The sequence below is a fragment of the Rissa tridactyla genome, chromosome 4 (genome assembly GCF_028500815.1).
Source record: "Rissa tridactyla isolate bRisTri1 chromosome 4, bRisTri1.patW.cur.20221130, whole genome shotgun sequence".
In the NCBI taxonomy this organism is placed as follows: Eukaryota; Metazoa; Chordata; class Aves; order Charadriiformes; family Laridae; genus Rissa; species Rissa tridactyla.
In genome coordinates, this window is record NC_071469.1 from 1,557,294 (window position 1) to 1,580,151 (window position 22,858).

At 47.2% G+C, this 22,858-nt stretch overlaps 2 protein-coding genes across 10 annotated transcripts in view; both read right to left on the reverse strand.

Annotated features, from left to right (window-relative positions):
• Positions 1-6,761, reverse strand: part of GATD1 (glutamine amidotransferase class 1 domain containing 1) — a 91,356-nt gene extending 84,595 nt beyond the window's left edge. For all 7 annotated transcript variants that reach the window (XM_054198768.1, XM_054198767.1, XM_054198766.1 and 4 more), the window contains exons 1-7: positions 6,662-6,761; positions 5,010-5,086; positions 4,516-4,621; positions 4,088-4,195; positions 3,373-3,467; positions 2,096-2,189; positions 115-226 (exon numbers count right to left, since the gene is read on the reverse strand). In XM_054198768.1, coding sequence (XP_054054743.1) covers positions 115-226; positions 2,096-2,189; positions 3,373-3,467; positions 4,088-4,195; positions 4,516-4,621; positions 5,010-5,086; positions 6,662-6,719 — 650 coding nt within the window. In that variant the 5' untranslated portion in view covers positions 6,720-6,761. The remainder of the gene's footprint in view (positions 1-114; positions 227-2,095; positions 2,190-3,372; positions 3,468-4,087; positions 4,196-4,515; positions 4,622-5,009; positions 5,087-6,661) is intronic.
• A 3,828-nt stretch (positions 6,762-10,589) lies between these two features.
• The window catches only part of CEND1 (cell cycle exit and neuronal differentiation 1), a 28,326-nt gene continuing 16,057 nt past the window's right edge, over positions 10,590-22,858 (reverse strand). For all 3 annotated transcript variants that reach the window (XM_054200801.1, XM_054200802.1, XM_054200800.1), the window contains exon 2: positions 10,590-20,373. In XM_054200801.1, the coding sequence (XP_054056776.1) occupies positions 19,808-20,200 (393 nt within the window). In that variant the 5' untranslated portion in view covers positions 20,201-20,373 and the 3' untranslated portion in view covers positions 10,590-19,807. The remainder of the gene's footprint in view (positions 20,374-22,858) is intronic.

The window sequence follows — 22,858 nt, forward strand, 5'->3', positions numbered from 1 at the left end:
CACTTCAGCTGTTAACCAAGGAAAATAAAAAATTATTTCGGAGGACGATATTCCTGAAACTAGAAGATGCTCCCCACTATCTGTTCCTAGTTCTTATCTCCCATATTGCCTCACCTGAGGTTGCAAAGAATAAGAAGATTCTGGACCGCAGGAAGAGTGGAATTCTCATTCTGACCTGTCACCAGGTGCCTGTCCAGCACAACATGCACAGCATCCGGGCTGCTGGCTAAATGCAGGAGAAAAACCAACAAGCATTGTGTTAGCGAACACTACTTCAGTTTCGGCATCACATCTCTGACAGAACTAACACAGAAAGTAACTATTTTGATCAGACAGATTTGCTGGGTGACTGCTATGTTGATCTATAACCCCCACAGATATGGGCCCCCGATCCTGAAACAATGTCTCTAGAAAGTCCTCTCTGAAAGGACAGCCAGACTGGTCCCCTGATTCAATTAACACCAGATAGGTGAAGTGTATATATCAAGAGATTTTCATAATAAAAGCCTCAAAGTATATATTTTAAAGTTGTAATTACCCTGCAATACAATATAAACTCCTTACGTAAGACATCAAAGTTGAAATCACCATGCTACAAAGTGCCTGCAGGAAGATACTTATTTTCTGGCCAATTATAATACCCCAATGTGTTAACATCTACCAGCAATTGCTGAGTACTCCAACTAGTATTTTTAAGTTACCTTATTCCAGATAGAACCATTATTTTGTCAGTAATGAACAACTCTCCCTCTCCCAGCCACTGACTGTCTAAATACAGGCTAAGTGCCTTCAAACCCCACATGCTTCTTCTCTTCTTGCTTCCTTTGTCAGCACCACTGCAACCAAGCATACGTGTCACAACAGGTACCACGGAGACACCAGCTTTTAAAAACTGTCAGCACTGAACCCATTATGCAGAAGGTGGCGGCAGCAGCTCGCTCAAAAAGCATAAAGATCCCGTTTAAAACACAAGAGCAGGCTGGCAGCGGCATGGATGGAAGAGGATTAAGCAAAGAATATACAGCAATTTGATAAGACAGTGGCATTTCTTCTTAGTGAAAAATAAATGCATGGCATTAGGAGCTTGTTCCTGTTTCCTATCATGCCACGCGTGTAATCTCTAATCTGGTCACTTCAAACTGTATCAGTTTATATAGATGGCACTACTCTGTTAAATAAAGGATGACTTAAATACCACAGGCATCTCATTGTTCCCTTTAAGGACAGATTCTAGAAAATTACCTAACGAAACAGCAGGCTGAACGACAGCTGCAATTGAAGAGAGACATTTATAGCTTATTATTTAATTCTCTCTGTCACTCTTCAGTGTTGCAAGAAAGCAGCATGTAAAAGAAAATGACACTTTTCCCTGCACATTCAGAAATAACCTAGGAAAAAAATGGATCTAGTTTCCCCACACAGGACAGAACTTCAGATTTTGTAGTTCAAAAGTCAAACTTCTATATTTTGACTAATTATAATAATTAATGAAACCACTAGTAATGAAACAAGAACACACTACAAAATCAAATCTAGCTAAGAGTGAGATACTGCATGGTAAAAGACAACTAATCAGAGCAACCAAAACCACTCAGTATACTGCCTCCAGCTTTAAATAATGAAGCATTTGCTTGAATAAAAGACAACCCCAAAATCCACAACATAACCTCTCCTGGCAGAGCACGTGCTCCCTGCCATGCAGCAAGGAAGCAGCTGCAACACGCTACCTATGTAGAGACATTCCCCCGCAGGGATGGACTGTGCATCTGCAGATTAATGCACACACCCTTCCCTGCAGCACATATGACCCCATATTCTTTTACCATGAGGTAAAAGAATACACATGGACAACCACGGCAATCAGCGTGCTGTACTGTACTGCCCTACTTCTCCACACACAGTATTTTGCGGCATTTATTCTTAGAACACTCATCATTTCTAATCCACTAGGGTATTTGTTTATATCCATGAAATAGGGATGCAAGATGAGATATCCTGTCAGAATCCTGTTCAGCTGTGCAAAATCGGCACACAAACATTCATTTGCAAAATCCAGCCACAAAACAAAGTGCTGGACAACAAGAAGGTGACATACCACTAAACGTAGCTCCAGAATCTTTCACGAAATCTTCCACAATAATGGACAAACTGGCAAAATTAGGCTGCCTTACTAGTTCATACACAGAGGGCTGAAAAAGATCAAAAGGAAATAAATCTGTCTTGCTTTTTATAAAAAGAGTCAAGCAAAACCAACACATACTTCCACCTGCAATTTATTTTTTCTGTTCCCCCTATGGTCCTCGCAACTGTATATAGGAAAGGAAACAGGAGTGAAGCAAAAAACCAAATGGCCACAAGCAGCTTCTATGGATTTTCTATAGGGAGCAAACTGAAAATTCTTACACAATATATAAAGAAAGACACCAAGCAATTTCTGCACATCAACTGGACACTGAACAGTGTGCCTACAATTAACTTCATGGAAGCACAGACCTGTTCGGCTGTTGGACACAAATGCTGTCCCACATGCAGAGCCCAAATAATAGCACTCTGCTTTAGAATGAATACGGGAAACAGTTTAAATTAAGAGTACTTAGTTCACTTCTTAGATGCAGAGGTAGAACTTGAATTTCATGGTTTCCATAGTGACTATATCTGGGCCATATCATGTCTCTTATTTTAAATGTTTTATCATGGATTGTAATGCCAAATGCAAGCACATGAGGACATTGATAGCTTTTGTGAGTCCTATAAACTTAATTTCTTAACTTTGCATGTAAATTTTCAACCCTAGAAGTTGTACTATAGAGGTTTGCATCATCTTGGGACACAGGTACAGCTGCCATATAAGTGGTCTGATGAGGTCAGAGATATGACTGGACATTAAATAAAACATCACCAGTATCCAGCTACTTTTTGAATTACAAGACAGTGTGTGCAAAAAGCCTTTTCTCTTAAGAATCCCGCTACCTTTAAAATGAAAGAGCACCTTGAGAAATATAACTTACCTCCAGCATTCATGAAAAAAAAAGTAATTCTTAAAAGCCCTCAACTATGAATGTGAAGAGCTGCAGCAGCCCCTTCTAGCATTTTATTGATGCAGTTTCAAGTTTACCGAACAATCAGAAGGAAAATACTCTCCACATGACAGCTAAGTGAGACAATCCCTTCACGTGCACAGTGTTGGGCCCCCTTGCCAATGACAACTCTCCACATCTTGCACATAAACCAAGGGTACCAAACTGATGATTTATGTTTGTAAGAGGTTGTAAGATAAGACCAGAAACAGCAGCACCATCCCCTGAAACCACAGGCCCCCACACAGCTAAAAAGCTCCCAAAGAGCAGAAGTCAGATGAAAAGCTCAACCTACCCCTGTGAGGCTGTATCCCTGAAATACCCAGGATTTATCCTCATTGGTGGCACAACACAAAGCTGCAACTCCATGCCCAACCGCACAGACAGGCTCTGAAGAAAAAGCAAAGCATCTCTGAGAAGTTGTAAACATCTTCAAATACCCAAAACACACCAGTGTTCATGAGATTCTTCATGTTATAGCATGATGCCCGCCTGCAATAAAGTTATACTGCACTGTTTATACTCTCTTAGGCTATAAGGTTTTTCCTGTACGCTACCATAAGCGTCATGCCAGTATTGCAAAGAGTTACTAGCTGTAACTCCAAGTCCAGAGACAGCACCAGTCAAAGAGAAAAAACACATACTCAAATGGTAAATGGAAAGCACATAAGTCTTTATTATCTACAGCCTTAATGATGATCCTACTACATCCCACATTTGTCTCTGAACCTTGAATCCTACCGACTTGGAGAAAGAAATTTCTGTACCGCTGTACGGCAGAGAACTGTCTTCTGATACAAGCATTGAAAAGCTACTGATATATTTTTACATACATTTACATAAAGAGGCTACTTTTCAAGAGAAGATACATTTCTCTAAGGCAGCTCTTTCCAGTTTTGAATGCTCTTCAACAATGTAAACATTTTTAAGTCATTGGAAGGTAACAGTCCTACATGAACAGTATGGAAGTACTATTTTATTTAACAAAATACCTAATGATGTTCACCTACTGTTCTCAGTGCTGAAGTGCTGCAATATCTTAGCCAGGTACCCACTGTTTGCAAGGTCAGTCATAGCCCCAGGACAGTTTGGAATCAGCAGCGCATGGTATCTAGCACCTAGTAAGGAGGAAAGGATAAACTAAGTTTAATACAAGTAACATACAAAAAGCCTGATGATAAACCCATTTCAGATTTGACAAAATTAAATCAGTAAATAAGAGACAATTACCAATCCAAGTTAACTAAGAAAATAACAGCTGTAGTTGCCAGGGCTTCCTCTTAAATAAAAAAATAGCAACTGTAGCTGACAGGGCTTCCCCTTAAAACACAAGTTCTATGCCTTTTCTGTGTCCTTCTTCCCTAAAGACCTAACACTAAGAAGCATCTGTTTCCCTGATAAATGGACATGACACACTGACTGACAGTAAAGCCCTTACCATCTATTGACTCCAACTTGGCAGGGTTGGCGTATGATTTCATACGAAAGTCCTGTATCCAGCGCATGTTGCTCTCATTCACATCCACAAAATCAATTGACTTTCCCTAGAGAAAACATGGTTCAAAGACTGTGGTTAGTATTGCTGCACAGACATCCACCGCTTTTCTTGAAGGATAGCCATGCGGTATTTTGAGAGACTTTAGCTCTCAAAAACCTGAAGTTTTCCATCTTTCCCCACTCAAGAAGTTGTTCTAATAGTTCTCCCTCCACTCTTTGTGGGTAACAGATACCAGACAGAGAGGTTCAAGACCATACTATAGGAAGCATGAGTGCACACCAATATTAAGAAGACAGAATTAAAAAAAAACCTGTAAAAAAATCTGTAAAGCCAATAAAACACCTGTCAAAAAAGTTTAGTATAATTCTGTCTTGTCAATTGAGATATTAATTGGTTTCAGACTGAAATCACAGTAACAGCCCATTTTTACTTACCCCAGGAGTTGCAACTTGGAGATTAAAAGCAGAGCTAGCCAGCGTAAAGCAATGAAGGAAGGACTGGGCTGACACACCTGAAAAAGATTCCAGTTACTTAAGCCAATATTTTAATCCCAGACACACTAGCTTATTTTATCTAGCAAAGTACATTAACTTGGTTTTTTTGCTCATCTTATAGAACAGAATCATAGAATCATTTTGGTTGGAAGAGACCTTTAAGATCATCAAGTCAACTGTTAACCTAGCACCACCACGTTACCACTAAACCACGTCCCTCAGCACTAAATCTCTCAGTAATTTTAGAGGGTTATTTTAAGATGTAAGAAATGCACAGCCTTCCTTATAGATGAGTTATGTATCACAAAACACATGATGAAGGTACTCTGTTTGCTCGGGTGGGGGGGTTACAGGGAGGGGGCAGAGGGAAGTATTAATTAGAATAAATTATTTAGGGTTATAATATGGTATGATCTGTGCTGTTTGCTGAGCTTTACTTAGCATGAGTAGCTGGATTTGCCAAAGCCTTTAGGCTGCAATAGAGTTATTTTTCTTGGTAATTTTCCTAGCAGCTAGTACAGTGCTATGTTTAATCTTTTAGTATGGGAAAGATGTTGATATCACACTGATGTTTTGGCAGTGTTTTTCCCCAGTCTAGGACTCTTCGTTTCTCCATGTTCTGTCAGTGAGTGCTGGTGCACAAGGAACATGAACCAGAAGATAAGGAGGTGATCCACAAAATAAGAGCCTGCCTGGACCCAGAAAAAGAATCCAGTAAGATGTTCACAGAATCACACAGAATCCCAGACTGGCAGGGGTTGGAAGGGCCCTCTGGAGATCATCCCCTCCAACCCCCTGCCAGAGCAGGGTCACCCAGAGCAGGTGGCACAGGAACGCCTCCAGGCGGGTTTGAACGTCTCCAGAGACGGAGACTCCCCCACCTCTCTGGGCAGCCTGTGCCAGGGCTCTGCCACCCTCACAGCAAAGAAGTGTCAGAAGACCCCAGACCAAAAATCAGCATTGGACTAAAAGACGCGTGGACAGCTTGTGAAGGGCAGATGTAGAGATCACAAGAGTATAATTGCCCAGGGATTTCTTTGTTCGGGGTCCCTCGCTTTGGGGACACGCAGTCAGGGCTGTTGTTGCTGCTGCACCTTTCAATTAAATTAATTATTTTACAAAACCTCCTGTGGGAAGCCGCAGGTAGAGCCTGAAGGAGGAAGTGCACCCGAGAGTAAGTGTGTGTGTGTGTGTGAGACACCACGAAGGGTGTGCGGCTGCTCGGGCAGCGGTTTCCCCTTGAAGCAGCACAGCTGTGCTGAGGGACGAGCGAACACATGTGCAGGGCAGATGAGCGTTCACGGGAAACGAGCACATCTGTGCACCGCACAGGTGCGGGAGCAGCCCGTGTACCCACCGGTGCGGAGCAGGGCCCGGCAGAGAACCGCAGCGGCTCTCGAAGGGCCCCGCAGGCCGGGGACGGGCCTCACAGCGCGGCCGCCGCACCCCGGGGTGGGGTCGCAGGGGTCCCGCAGGCCGGGGAAGGCCGCACTAAGGGAGGAGCGGGGCCCGGCAGGACGCGGGGGGCTTCCCCGACGGGAAGGGAGGGTTTATGTCCACACACACCGCCCCCCCCCCCGAGAGCGTCTCACCCGCGGCGGCGGCGCTGGCGACGATGAGGCAGGTGGGCTTGCCCAGCCGGTCCGACATGGCGGCGGCACCCGGCGGCGGCGGGGGCCGTCTCCTCACGAGGCCGCGCATGCGCAGTGGGCGGGGGCGGCCGTTGGGCGAAGCGGGCGGCAGCGCCTGAGGGGAGCCCCGAGGCGGGAAGGCTGAGGACGGTGGCCGTGAGGTGCTTAGGCGGCCGCGGGGCCTTTTAACCCCTCCGGGGCACCGCGGTGGATCATGGCGGTCACCTGGTGGCACGTCCCACCTGCCTCCCCCCACCCCACTACCGTGCAGCGGTTTATTTTCTCTTCATAACGTGTTGGTGTCCTTAGCGACTCTCCTCAAGCTCTGCTCCAGCAGTACGGCTGTTTTCCTCCTCAGGTTTTACGCTGGGGTTTGTTTGGGTTTTTTTTATATTTCGTAGGTTTTTTTTTTCCCCCTCATCAAATTAATACCGATAGCCAGTAGGACTGAAAGACTGCGTCGGGACCACCCCCCCTCAGAGAAGGGGAAGACCGACGCCATGTTGTGGGTTGGAAATGGGAAAGCAGGCGTTAATGGCAAAATGTCCGTCTGAGAGGCACATCCAGCCGCAGCGCTGGGGTTCAAACCTCTTTGCTCCAGCTGCACAACGTCCCTCCGCCACCGACCGAACACCAGGAGCCTCCCCACGAAGCCCAAACCACCACAGGTCATGGTTTATTGTGCTAGTGATGCGTTTCTGAGACATGAACTAAAGAGGAACGAAACTCCTGTGATAAACCCAAGCTGTTTTTAAGTTACCAGCTTAAGCTGTTGCTGGCTTAAGCTGTTTTTAAGTTATTTCAAGTTATCTCTCAGGTTTTGCTCTTGATACCTCTCCCCCTCAGGATGAATAACCTCAAGGAGGTTGTGGAGGGACAGAGGTACATCGTGCCCTTTTGCAGCCCTGAAGAAGCCACAACTAATTATGTTACATGGGACGGCACAAGATGAACATGGGATCTGTCAGAGCGGTTTGCTGGGAAAAAAAAAAAAAGTCAGGTGAAAAACATGGATGAAGGACTGGGCGATTTCCTGGAGCCGCTGGAATGAGCATCAGAATTGTAAACTAAATAAAGTCATCCAGACCTTCCTGAAACTGTCCTTCCCATCCCTCATATCTGATCCAGATTGCCGCCTTTGTGTATGTGCTTAATCTTTTAACGAGCCGTTATTCTTCAAGAAAAATGTTCATTTTATTGCAGGTGTCGTTGCTGTCGGTTCTGTGGCTCACCCAGGGAAAAGGAACCTTGTTCAGTTTCTCGATTTGTATTTTTCATCTCTGCATTAATTTAATAGGTTTATCTGTTGATGGTTGCTAGTGTATTACAAAGAGAAAATGCCATTATAAAATGATAGATATAAAATGAAGACAGTACAAGTCTGCCATTATTTTTGTTTAATTATTTATTTACTTATTTCTAGCCTGGTTTCCCAGAGGAAATGTAGCTTATGCCGCCAGGCTCTCTGCTTGTCCGTCTCTTCAGTCATCTGTCTGTCTGTCTGCTTTTCTCTCCAAAAGCGTGTTCTGAAACCGTAGGCTGGTTAACCGCAGAGGTATGTTCCTCTCTGCTCCAGTGTAGCTACCAGAAAATGATTTTTAGATAAAAAACAAACCCAAAGCGTATTTTTCAGTTTAGCTGCCACGCAGGGGACTTTGTGCCGCTCCAGCAGCCTGAGCCTTCATGGCACGGAGCATCACATTTACGCTCCTTATTCCTTGCTTGTGAATCCAGTGGGGTTTTTTTCTCTATCTCCAAGAGCAGAAAGCAAACTCTGTCTCAAATCCTGCCCCATCAGCTCTTCCCATCCTCCTTACTCTGCCCAAAATACAGGCATTAGAGGACTTGACAAGGATTTATAGTGAAGACATAGGACAAAAAAATGCATGTGAGAGCACTCCAGCTGCTGGCAGATTAAATTATACAGCAATGTCTTAATACTTGCTCTTCCACTGCGCGGTAGGTGCCAGTGCTTCCGTGTTACCAGAGCACCGTTTGCAAATGGTCTTCTGTTGAATTTTCTTCCAGCAAGCGCTAGATAGCTTCGCAGCCCCTCTCTGCTCAATTTGGGACACTAGCAAGTGTAAGTAGTAATTAGCACTGGGGCAGGATCACGAGGACGGTGTAAATTATTGGCTGCTTCAACGCAGACTGCTGGTTTGGACAGAGCCGGGGTGTTACGATTATGTTCAGCCAGCTGAGCGCTTCCTCTTCCAACCCAGGCTGGTAAAACATAACCGCGGCGTTTCTTCTTTAAAGTGCAGGGATTTGGCACCGTGTCATTTTCTGCGGATAAATGACGGCTGGAGTAGAAGGGAGCAGGGAAAAGCTATTGCATAGTTTAAGATAATTGTAAACATAGCCTCTGCTATTTATACTTTTTAGATTTCTGTAAATATGTGGAGGGAAATAGACGAAACACAGAAGGGATGGGTGGAAGATATCCAAACCAGTGTTGGAAAGCGCTGAGCTTTGCTCTCCCAGTTGGCACCACAACTGCACCGACGTGTCTGTGCCGCTGCCTTCCTTGTCAGTGAGAGAGGAGACACATTTTTTTTGTTTGAAGGAGACATGACGGGAAGATTCCTCAGCCCATTCCCCCTCCTTTCCAGTGAGTGAGTGGCCGAGGACACTTTGTGCAGGTGATGCCTCTACTGATTCCAAACCACGGGAAAACCTTCCCAGTTGGAGTGTCGCCCTGCTGCCGTCCATCCCTGCCACCTCCCCGCTCACAGCTGCACACCCTCTGCTGTCAAGAGGAACGGGCCAGGCTCTCGCTGGATGAGGATGCGTTTCCCCAGCTGAGAAACGGAGGAAGAGCCTCTGAAGCTGTACTGTCCTGCAGCCCGGGCAGAGCTGCCGTCTCTGCCCAGACAGCTCATCCACACCGCACTGGCCCAACGTATGCGCTATTTCACACACCCTGACTTGGGGCAGTGGGGAGGACCAAGCATTCACCCATCCCGGCTCCTCAGAGTCAGGATTCAGACTCAGAAAAGAAGAATTTATTCGCTCGCCTGCTCTTAGGAATATTAAGACAAGGTGAAACTTGAGTCCTCAGCTATGTTTCTGCTGCAAGATCTCAGCTAGTTAAAGTTTTGCAACTAAAGGCTGCCCCTTTTTCCTGACCCCAAGGAGTTTATGATATTTGTCTTCCCAGTTCTCGGGAGATTCATTTCCAAAAGCCTGCAGACTTCTGCAGAGACCCTGCTCGGAGCTGGTGTGACGTGACAGCAATGACACGTACTGCTGAAACCCTCCTCCCCTCTGGCAGGTCAGAGGGAATCACTGCCACGCGCTGATGGGTGAGGACCCCCACGGACACCAGCCGGGTGCCATGGGGATGGTTTGCTCCTTGTGAGGACAGATGTTTCTGGGCCAACTTTAAACCAAATCCAAGGAAATAGGAGCAGGCCTTAATTTGACACAGGAGAGGTCAGGGCTGTGTGCAGCAAAGCCTGGAGACCAGCCTGCAGAAAGGTTTCCTCCGTGGCTCTGGATAAGTGATTTAATTGTTCTACACTTTAGTTCCTATGTGGGAATAACAATAATTTTCCTTTGCCTGCTTTCCTTGGGCAGGCTGGTGTTTATTTGGGGCAGGGATTGCCTTTTCATACAATTCTCCGTGGGATCGTTAATCCTAGCAAATAGTGAGCCTGCAGGAAACACGGCCAGGAGTAAGGAGTGAGAGGGAGAATAGCCGTTTTCACTCACGCACCCACGTACACAAAGATGCTCACATGAGGAATTATACAATATATCTATGTGTGTATATATATATCTCTATATATAGTTTATTTCTCACAATCCTGGTAAGAGTTACAGGTGTATTGGGAATCATTTACAGTTTCACAGCATATGGAGTGGCCATACAGCTTCTGATGTGAGTAACATACAGTGTGTAGAGAGCACACGTTTCCAACCCATCCACCCACCACTCATACAATGGGTTTTCAAAGCTAATACTAGATTCAGCTACGTAGAAAGCCTGGAAAATGTTAGGGTACAGCGTTGGGTGTCGTACAACACTGTCAGTCACAATGGGACAAGCTAAACTACTTTAATTTTCAATCTAGTATTTCTAGTCTACCTGCATTATTGCATTTATACGCTTTTTTTTTAAGTCAAAGTAAATAGAATACTATATGGGAAAGGAAAAATTCTTGACTATTTTAGGATTTGAGCTGCAGCCCATACAAAGTGTCCATAGAAGCATAGACAAGATTATAAATTCAACAAGGTATAAATTAGCTGTATAGCTTTGTGTGTAGGTAGGTGTCCATTTCCCTCCAGGAAATGTGTCCAGCAGCATATTGTTTCTGAAAGCAAAAAAAAAAAAAACCAAACACAAACCAAACCTGTATGTTGAACACAGGTAAATGTGTGTAAGTGACAAGCAGGTCTGTTTGTACAGGGAAGAAATCAAGGTGTCGCTCTGAAAATTACCATTACTTGGAAAACACGTTCAGGGGCTGACTCAAAACCCACCGACCTCCTTGGAAAGATGCCTGGGGCCTCCGAGGTAGCAGCAGGCATTTCCCATATGACTTCCGAGGGCTTTGGATCAGTCCCTGGAAAAGTAACAGAATCCAAGCAAACCGAAAGAAAAAAAGAAAAAATATCCCCTGTAATCTGACCTTCGAGTTCCCTTTCTACAATTTTAGTTTCTCCACAAGTTTGTAAACAACCTGCACCTACCACTAGAAGAGAGTTGGTTTTCGCTGGAGAGTTGAGATTGCACCTTTTGAAGATTTCGATTGAAAGGGTCCTAACCAGTGACTCGGGAAAAGGCACCAGGTTGAAGAAGGGCTGCTCAAAACTTAGTAAAGCCAAATTATTCGCTTGTTGGTTGGTTGGTTTTTAACATGACAAAATTGTATGGCACCCTGTTCTTGTCAAATTGCCCCAGAAATTTGACTGCTTGAAGCTGCTCTGGCAAAACCAGGGATACAATGCAGGTCTTTACTGTTGCAAAGGTGATTAAAGCTTCCTCTCTTCCTTCTGGGGTTTTTGGTTCTGTAGCATCGTCTTGCAGAGACAGAAAGAACCTGTGAATTTATTTTTGGTGGGCTGTGCTGGGACTCTGCATCAGGAGGCATGGAAAAAGACTGGAATGGTCAACTGAAAGAGAAACAGGAGGAAGAGTAACACGTTAGTCCAGCATGGAGCCAAACCCACGCATTTGGAAAGCCAATGGCTGTGACTTGTCACACCACTTGCAGGCTTTGGGCATCAGCTAATTAGCACGATTAGTGGAATGAGATGGGAATTTTCAAGGCCCTGCAGTCTTGCATCGCTGTATCAAACGGTAACATCTGAGCAGCCCATTCAAATGGCAAAAAATCCTTGCAGGCTTCTTTGTGTCCTCGATCCTGCAGCTGATGGGAGATGAGAGAGACGCAGCGTGGCCCTGCACATGAGTCGACTCCTGAAGGCCAGCAGAAATGCAGACCATCGACTTCAGCTGAGAGCCAGCTCTTGAGTCCCTCTCTTCTCCGCCTGTGTTTGTGGTGCTCCAGTAACTGGAGGGCTGGGGAAGCACCAGCTTCAGCCAAGTGTGGTGTGTGCTCGTGCTGTGGCAGCAGCTCCTGAGCAGCCAGAGTAGCTCGCACCTGACTGGCAGGCGGGCTTCAATCCTCAGCAGGGCTTGTGGCCACGCAGTGACTTACTGACATGGAAGAGCAAGGACAAGAACGGGACCTTCTCACCAGGAAAGAGCACATAGCATCTTGCAGACTCAGACCCTCAAGCCTTGGCGATGAGGGCACGTGAAAACATCGTACATTCCCTGCCGTGCCACAGTCTCTGCATTCCCCTTAGGTGCTCAGTGGCTCAACGTTGCCTCTATCTTTTCGTTGGGACTACCCAAAATCTGCCTCAGCCTTGGGGCAGGGTTTCTGCCTAGCTGTGGAGAGGCCACATCTGCAGAGTTGCCTGGGAAGAAAGCAGGGAAAGGAAAAGGCATAGGGTGCAGTAGCCAAAGAATGACTAACAGAACAAACAAGCAATGAATCAGATCTCCAGAAACCAATGGAGCCACATAGCTTGTAGCAGTTGAAGATCTGGCATAAGCTGACAGCCTAAGAATTTGGGTATTAAAAAGGAAAGCAGGTCGCAGGGGTGGACCGATGATCTAAAAGAGAAGAGGAAAAAGTCATTATAAAAAAAACCCCTTTACTCAACAGATTAAATTCCCCAGGCCCAGTCAATCAAGGTGATGTGATCTGAGGTAACCACAGCGAGATGCAATAAGAGACATAGAAAAATGGTGTTGGACAGACCCAGCTGAGCCCAGCTGGACGGCACATGGGGCATGTTCCAAGCCATTGTCTCAGTTACGTTGCAGGTCCCTCAGTGGCACCTTGCATCATCATCCGGGCTGCTCAATTCGAGATAATCTAGCTCACGGAGACCAACTTTCTGTATAGCTACCTTCAGTTTGATGAACCTAAATTAAGTACCTTCTCTTTTTTGCCATGTATTCACCATGACAGCAGAGATATCTTATCTTTGCTCTTTGCCCTTAAAGCCACTTAAAAAATAATTTACCATTAATGATTAAAATAACTTCAAATAGATAAACTTCAGGAGAGAGCTAGTTTTCAATTCAATGAGGACAGGAGAGGTTTTAAGAAGTGACAGGCTAAAACCAGTCACTGCAGAAGTGTTTAGGGACCGATGATGGGCTGAAAGCAGAGCAGCGATATGTAATCCCTGGTACTAGGCAGACACCGCTCCCATCGCTGTCTCCTGGCTTCTTCACGGAGCATAAATCCTGAAGTACGTGGGTGGTACCACATCCCCTGGCCCAGAAGATTGCTGCACAGGCTTCATCGCTTTCTGCGGTGGAGTTGTTGCCAATCGGGTGCCACTCATAAGACCTAAAACGTGCAGACAGCCCAGGTCAGATCTTCAGCATCAGCGGGTTTCTCCCTGAAAGAGTAAAGGAGCAAATACCTCTGGGGTAAATAACAGGAAATATGCCGATTAGAGCCGCCTGCGCTGAGAGTTTAACTAACTTCAGTACACAATTTTTATTATCCAGGTCAAAGCCAATTCTGTTCCTGAAGGGAGGTGCCCAACCTGTAAAGCAGAACGGCGGTCGGTTTATGAAAAAGACTATGTGATACGGTTGCCTGCCCCTACAGAAGGTGGCTCTTCCTGGCTTGGGAGATTTCTCCTCCCGGCTCCGCGATGAAGGGAATGAGACCATGGTAAGATGCTACGTGGCTTGGGAAGGGAACCAGCATCCCCGCTCTAGCATGGTGGCGCAGACCGGGAGGATCGAAATGCGAGTAGGTGCATTTGAGTCCTTTCCATAGCAAAGCATGTGAACAGAGAACACAGCCTTTCAAAATGCCCAAATCATAAACTTGCCATTTCCCTTAATCACACAAAGTTGATTGTAGAAAACTTCAAGTCTTTTTCTTGCTTCACTAACCCTTTAACGTTGAACAGAGCTGGCAAAAATTCGTTTGGAAAAGTCAATTAGTGAAGGTTAATTTGCATGGCATCAGTTGGTCATTTTTCCTTTTGCCCAAGGGAAAAAAGAAGTGGATGGGGTATAAAAGTTAATGTGTCCTTACCGAAACTGTTAAGATGATGAAATTGGGCTTTTTTCCTCTGTGCTCCTCTGCACCGTTCCTTGTACCCTCTCAGCAGCAGTGACTTTAAGCTTTCTGTAGAGCTGATTGAAATTCCAAGAATTTCACCTTTCAAATACATTTTTTTCCATCGCTTTTCTTTTTTGCTTTGTTTCTTGAAGAATAATTTTTCTCTCAAATCTTCAGGACTTATTTTCAACTGATTCTAAGAATAGCTAGATGGATTTCTAAACCCCAGGGGCATTTCCAGGAAAGGAAGGGAAATTTTTAAGGCAGAAACCATCTCTCACCAACTCCAGGTTTATTTTAGTTACACCGTTGTTGTTCATGCACAAATACTAAGGTAGGTATAAGCGTGGCCATGAGTTTGGCTGCCTCAGTTAATACCAGAGAAGACTTTTCTCACATTCAGCAGCAGGGATAAGGAATGTTTTTGTCAGTTTTTTTTTTTAAAAAGCCACATGCCATTGAGCTGATTTTACATTTGATGATGACCTGCAATCATATCCCTGGTGCCAGTAAGATCTCAAAGGCCTGAGCAGAGCATGGTGAAGCCAATGGAAAAATTCCCCTTGTTTTCAGTAGCCTATGGATCAGCCCCGGAATTTCGATTCGGCAGAGACATAAATCCATTTTTAATTTATCGCTTGACCTAAGGGAAGTAAGAAAGGCTTCAGGGCAAGCAACTGTTCAGCGCTTCAAGTGTGAGCGCGAGAGGTGAACAGCACCTGCAAGAATGCATTCTTACCCTCCTGAGATGCTGCTGCGTTATCCTTTGGCTTCCAGATTTTTTTGCCTCCTACTGTTAGGAATAATGGGACTTATCCATAGCGTATTAAATTAGTAGAAAGAGGAAGCAGAAGTGTAATCCATTTCATCTTTCTTAAACCTAGAAGCATCAAAAACCTTCTACTAAGTTGTCCAAGAGAGCGTAATGACATCTTTATATTTGACTAAAACTTATGGCTCCTTAAAAATAGGTTGAGATCAGGTGTAGTAATTGAATCTATAATTTTAGTGATGTTACAATATCCAAAGTCAGTTTTGCAAATTTATAATTTATAGATTTATCAAAAGAGTAAACTAGCAATCTAGATCTCTTCAAATCCCAAGCACAGAATCTGATCAGTTTTAAGCGTTAGTTCATTCTCCCCACGGAGATACCACTAGAAGGACTTCATATCACAAACACCACACAAAGAATAACATCAAGCAAATAACGGCATGTGCTCAGTACGAGAAAAGACAACTATTTATTTAGCACAGCGAGTTCAGTCATTTAGGCCTTCTGCTTCGACAAATTTGGTTTCAGTCTCGCTTCGATTCTGAGAGAGGTGAATTTGCTCTTCTCAGCCTAGTTCTTGCTGGATGTTTTTTGTTTTTTTTTTTTTTTTTCTCAAAATGAAACCACCGCACAGCCTGGCACGTTAAGGCAGAACAGGAGGTGTTTGCTAAAGGGATGTCATTTGCAAGTCAGGCCTGAAGTGCGTCGCCCCAGCTGCGTGCTTAGGAGCTTGGATGGCATCTACGCTTGATCTACCTGACTCCAATCAACACTAGACCCACACTTTGAAAAGCGCTACAACACAGTCCAGTAGAGTCTAAAAGTGCCTTATTTTAAAGCGAGTAGCCCACACGACTATCCAGGGAGGGGAGCAGTAATTTTGAGCTTCTAGCACAAGGGGCACATCGTACATTCAGCAGTTCACTAGCCATACATTCTTTGCACTGAGAAGAAACCAGGACCGAAAAGGAATTGAGGTGCTGCATGGCACGATGCGAATGGCACGACAAAGACATCACGGACACTTTGTGTGAATGCAGGGAAACAAATGAAGGGTCGTCTCCAGGTTGATTTGTTTTACCCCCTCCCCACCTCCAGACTGCAGTAATATAAACATATGTGTATGTATACATACATATGCGGAATATTCTTCAAGGCAAGGTGGTGTATATACACATACACACACACACAGAGGTGTTTTCCAAGCCAAACTGCCAAGGAGGTGGGTTCCGGGTGGTGAATCTGGACAGCAGACAGCAAGGTTAACCGGTCACAGAAAGCAGAAAATCCCTTACGAACGGGACGTGCCATGGGCACTGCCTGGGGAGGGTTCGCCGTGGTTACATCCCCGCCTGAGGAGCTGCAGTCCCATCACCATCTCCGTGGTGTGTTTCTGGATGGAATTGCGTCTGAGTGCTCTAAGGGCAGGGGGGGTCCGGGGCAGACAGAAATGGTTAAGGCCCATGTTGGCTGAGAACTGTTTTTCCTCTCTTCTGTTGCCAAAGGTTAAGTCAAAGAACTAAAAAAAAACACTTTAGAAAGTAAAATAGGAGACTCAAATGACGCAGGCGTTTCTTTTTCCTCCTCCTGTATCTATCTACTCTGGTCAGGACAGAGCAGATAGATGCTACATCTAGAATGTTGTCACACTGCTAAAAGAAATAACCATGTGCCAGGGCTGAGAGGGAGGGAACAGACAGGACAGGCAGAAGCATCTCCTGAAGACAGGTCTCCCTCTTGAGAACAGAAGTCGCTGTCTGAAAATCACCACCCTACTTCGATAAAACATGAATCGGAGCAGGGGCGGCCGATTTCCCTTCCTCATGGCAACGTAAGCAAAATTTCCCTACAGCCAGGAGCTTTGTGCTCCAGAGATCTGAGGGAAGGGGAGCCCAGAAATAGCCATCCCCACATCCAGCCCCCGGCGGCTTGGATACCTTGCTCCGTACCCAGCGGGCACGCGCCTCCCAGTCGTGGAGATCAGGTTCCTGGCAGGACTGCACCGCAGTCTTCTTGGCTTATGCACCCAGATTTCCCGTGTGAGGAACCGGAACGCACGGTTCAGGGTGCAAGCAGGAGCAGGGGGAGCTGGGTGCAACGGGGTCTCTCCCCAATACGGCAAGAGGATGCGCCCGTCGGGGGCTGGGGGCTCTGCAGCCCTCCCCGACTCTCAGCGTGGGTGCAGCAGCCTCACCGTGTCCTTTGCAAAGCCCCGCCGCAGTCGCTGCAAGGGAGCCGTGCTGGGGCTGCTGCCGAGCTGTATTCTCTCCCACATCTCTGCTTTCCAAGTACCTCTCACACACCCTTTGCTATTGTTTGCCCTCCCCTTCTTCCCCCCCCCAAAAATAACCTCTGAACACCTGCAAAACAGGATGAGGGGAAATCAGTTCCTTAGATGAAAGTGGCATTACAGAAACACCCCCGCCACGGATCCTTTTGCTTCAAATCCAAAAAATTCTCCAGGCTGTGACATACTAGGAGACACATCCACAACACATGCAAAGAGCGCTTTAAACCACCAGGATTCCACCTGGGGCTGCAGCGCTCGTTCCAAAAACCGCTGTGCACCCAACAGGCCCACCCCCTCTCTCTGTACTGGTAAAGGTAGAGGTAGACATTAAACTTCAGCTGCACGCAGCCTGTTGTTCATCAGAAGACAGCATCTGATAGCCCCAGAGGCCGTGCACCTCGGGGTGTATTTTTACGAGCCTTGGGGAAAAGAGGGTGACAAGTCTCACCAGAGGAACGGCCAGGCTGCGTCAAAAGACCTTTTGTTTGGGGAAGCCACGTGCATTCAGCAGACCAAATCTGGAGGTAAATAAAACAGACGTGAGCCAAGAGAAGAATTGCCAGATCAGGTTACGCACGCCCACCATCCTATCCAGCAATCCTGCCAGAAGCAGGCACTGCAAAAGCAGTACCTGAGGAACGTACGCCTTTCTCTGGCCCTGTACCTGCGGAATTTATACGTCCAGGCCCAGTTAAAGATGTGTGACTAAGGCTCTTTAACTGAACTCACTCCACGTTGTCACAGCCTCTTGCTAATCCTCTCTCCAAAACCCTGCCCATCGCCTGCCGCTGCTGCCGAGCTCTGGAGACTCTGTGATTCTCTCATCTCTGACCAAATTTTTAAAAAAAAAAAAAAAAAAAAGTAAATTCTTTTTTTGCAATACCCTTTTTGCAGTAGCGTAGCAGCCAAGAGTAGTCCCACGGAAACTTTTAGAATAAGACCTGCCCACTTCTTGGTGTTAGGGGAAGGCCGCCAGCCAACGCACTGAACACCCCCCCTCTTCGCCTGCCTTCCTTCTCCCCTTCACAAGGCCTGGCCTTAGAGCCAAAGTTCTCACTGATGAAACCAGGCCGTTCCCAAAGGCTGGGATTTTTTTTCCATGTCCAAAGCTTGGAGGAGTCACAAATCCCTCATCGGAGGGAGGCAGGAAATCCCCCCAAGACAGACAGACTTCCAGTGCCCTTAAACAGGGCTTCCCTGGTATAAAGCAGGTCAGTCTTATTCTCACGGGATCCCAGGTCCTTTCTGCCCCTAAAGCCAGCTCATGCCTCCACTTTTTCTACCTTCTCCTGTAGCGAGAGACCATAGCCTTCGGGGGAAAAAAAAAAGGCAGGTGAAAGGCCTGATCCAAAGCCCGAAGAAATGAATGGAAAGAGTCCAGCTGACCTCGAGGGTGTTTGGGCTGAGACCACAGCATCCCACAGAGCCCAGCCTAACTCTAGGAAATACTAGATCCAAAACAAAGCTTCTCTATTCCCAAATGCTGCCCGTATGACCTTGGCGAGCCGTGGGATCCTGGAAGCTGCCTGCCAACGTGCAAGAAACCAAGCAGATGGCAGCTGCTGTCTGCCTGAAGTCGGCGTGGGACTTTGCCAGGGATCTCCACGTGCCGCTGGCTGCGCCGTCGGTTGCAGTACGGCCCCTCTGCTCTCGCCCCGCTGGCAGCTCAGCCTGAGAAACGACTCGGTTTGATGTCCCAAGTCACATACTCAGCTGTACCATGCTGCGGTCTCAGCCTCCAGCTGCAGCCAGCCTGTTTTCTCCTGGGGCGCTTTTGAGTTGGGTCTTTTAAGAGTAGGTTGGTGAGCAGCAGGTACACAAGACACCTAATAGAGATCACACTTTGCTGTTGGGGTCAAGGAGCTGCCTTTTGCCTGCGTTCGCCCAGTGGTTCCCCTGCCCCAGGGGTGCTGGATAAACACCAGCCCAACACAGGGTGACAGAAAAACTGGGTCTTGGCACGAGGCTCCGTCTCCCCTTACGTCTTCTTTACCACAACCCAACTTAAAAACAAACCAACAGAAACCAAAACACAAAGTGGGGACTCTGGATGGGACATAGAACACTTTGGACTTGAAAACAGGGGACTGCAGGAGAGGTGGGGGTGTCTCCCAGGGAGGACGGCGGGGGAGGGGAGGGGACACCGTCATTTACACCGATCAGGAGAAGCTGTAATCTATACACAGTGGTATAAGCCAAGATATATTACATGAAAGAACACACGGAGTGCATGGAGTTACCCACACTGGGTCAAACTGGCACAGTTGTCTTGAACAAGACTCTTGGAGTTGCAGTTGGTGTTTGTTGTTGACCTATCTAGCTCGCTCTATATATATATATAGATATGTATAGATTTTTTCTGCATGCATTTGTCTCAAAAGGAGCTGTACAGCTGGGCTGGGTTTCTCATCCCCACCCCGTCTCGGTCTTCATTTTTTCCGGGCTAGGAACGCCACTCCCACAATCACAGCGAGCGCAGCCACCGCCACTCCTCCCACGATGATCAAGGGCTTCATGTTGTCGAAGATGCTGCCTGGCGACTCCTCGGAGCTGTTTCCCTTGTGGTCAGAGTCAGGGGACTGGCCGGTGGCCTCTTGTGTCTCGGTGGCGGCGGGGCTGGGTTTCAGGTTGCTGTGGTTGTTCACGACGGCAGCATCGCCGCCTGCCTTCTTGGCGGCAGTGGCGGGAGCAGGCTGCTCTTTGGGGATCTCCTTCTTGTCTGCATTCGTGGCAGGCCCAGGGTTGGGCTTTTCTGGCTTTGCGGAGCTGGGGGCCTTGGCGTCGGGTTTGTTTCCGCTTCGGACATTGCCTTTGGAATCCATCCCTATAAGTGCTGTGGGTAGCAACTGGATACGGGGCAATCCCAGTTCTCCTCCTTTGCCCAGCCGCCGGAGAAGCAGAGGAGCCACCTGAGAGGGACAGCTCAGCCCCTCGGAGTGGTTGTCTTGGGAGGATTCTCACACTGGCGGTGTCCTATCTGGACATGATACAGCACCTGGAAGAGGAAGCAGAGCAACGAGAGGTGAGTGAAAGGACAGAGCAATCCAGCGCCGTTCCACCAGGAGGCAACGGAGGAGGACAGAAGACGAACCTGGAAAACTGTTGGCTCTTTCTTTAGCAACTGTGAGCTGTATTCTAAGCACCTACTACAGCGCCCGCACTTGTGAGAACATCAAACAGCTCAGACTGTCACCTCTGGCTGCCACAACCAGGCTCCGTGTGTAATCCAGTCCACCCTGGCCCTGTATGTGACGCCATTTGTCAGTGACAAGATAAACTCCTGTCCAACCAAATAAATCTTACTTTTCATTTGCTCATCACGGCTGCCAACCCCCTGGGTAAAGAGAAAACATTTTGTTGCAGGGGAAAGCAGATCAATGGCTCCTCCCTGCTTGTAACTCACCCTCTACCCTCCTTTTTGCAGCAGTATCCCAAGTTAAGTTTAGGAAGTGGTTAATATGTGATCTTGTGCGATACTCCCCACATCCGGATGGGTACTGCAGAAAAGAAACAGGCTCAGCTCCTCAGTTATAGGTACGAGAGCCAGAAGGATTACTGCTGTAAGCTACAGCACAGTAAGGCAAGCGCGAGATCCTCAGCTGGTCAAACCAGTGTATTGACTCCACTGCAACTGCCTGAATTTACTGTAAAGCTGTGTCTCACAGTGACGGAGAGATCCCACTCCTGTCTCCTCCTTGCGGTGGTTATCTGGGCTTGCCTACGGAGCCCAGCAGGATGGCAGCTGTACCGCAGGTGATTAGCTGGAGCCATTTTCCCCCGGGAACTGATGAAAGCAGCGAACAGCAAGGCTGCATCCAGAGAATTCAGCAAACGGACAAAGTGGGCTTCAAAGGAGGATAAAACCAACACCACAGACATCACCCCAGCAAGCCTCGCTGGGCAGGGCGAGCCAGGAGATGGAGCTGCCATGGCTACCCCTCTGCGCGACGGGAGGAGAGGAGACGGCGGCTGGGCAGCTCGCCATCAGCGCCCGCCGGCGCAGCACCGCGTCAGCTCTGAGCTTGGGAAATAACGAGTAAACAGGAGGCAGCAGTCAGAGCCCCGTCGCCGGCATCATTACCGCCCTGCTGACCTTCAGCGCCGCCACCAGCCTGCCGAGGGCTTTCTGCCTGCTAAGTGAAATCTGAGCTTATTAGCTGCCTGGATTTAGAAATAAAGAGGCTCCTCAAAAACCTCTACAGAGAGATGTTTCTTCCAAGGCGCTTCAGAGTGCCAGTGACAGACAGGGAGAAGGTCCCAGGGTTGCAGCAGTGGTCTGCGCTGCTGACTCTTCTGCGAGCCAGGCTAACAAATGCCATGTTTTAATCCCCAGCTAGGCAGAAACGATGGCCTGGAGGAAAGCTCCAGGCTTTCCTGGAAAAGAAGGCTCCGAGGAGACCTGCTAGTGGCCTACCAGTATCTTAAGGGGGCCTACAAGAAAGCTGGGGAGGGACTTTTTAGGATGTCGGGTCATGGTAGGACTAGAGGGAATGGATTAAAACTAGAGATGGGTCGATTCAGACTGGACGTTAGGAAGAAGTTCTTCACCATGAGGGTGTTGAGACACTGGCACAGGTTGCCCAGAGAGGTGGTGGAAGCCCCATCCCTGGAAGTTCTTAAGGCCAGGCTGGACGGGGCTCTGAGCAACCTGATCTAGTGGGAGGTGTCCCTGCCCAGGGCAGGGGGGTTGGAACTAGACGATCTTTAAGGTCCCTTCCAACCCTAACAATTCTATGATTCTATGAAAGCTGCTCCCAGAAATGCCAGGTTTGGGTCCAGAGCAAAGCTGGGCAACATCTTACAGCTTGGTATAAAATAGAAACTCCCCCATCTCCTGCTCTCCCTTGTAAGCCACTGTTTGATGGCCACCATCTTCTCCAGGGCCAGTCAACAGGAGTTGACTGAGGGAACTGCAGTACGAAATCATGGAAGCCCGTAGCTCTCAGGCTGCACCAGGCGTGGTGACCATGAGACCAGTACGCCGTAAGCTGAAAAGGCTGTCTGAAGGGTTGGCAGTGAGCCTAGGAGAGTAGTCTCAGCTCTTCCTGTAGCATGGAGATGGGACAGACGCTTCCAGAAGGCTTTCCACAGACCTACCTTACACACCTCCCTCAGAAAGGCTGAATTTTAGCTGGGTAATATTTGCTGAGATGGAGCCTGAAGTCTCCAAAAGGCATCAGATGATCCAAGCTGGCCAGTTTTGAAATAAAACATTGAAAGACAAGCAGTAGATAATCTGTCCCCAGGGCTTCCTATCCAGCACTAAGCAGGACAGTTGCTACTCTTCCCTTGGATTTTCAATTTGGTTTAACGCCAAGCTCTTCCCATGGAATAACAAAAAAAAAAAAAAAAAATCAAACCAGCTTTTCACTTGCTTAAAAACCAGCAACCGAATTTCCCTAGCAGCTCTACGTGGACCTGATCTACTTTGGGTGTAAAAAAGCATAGTCTCTTTGACTGCAGCTGAGCAATGCTTAACA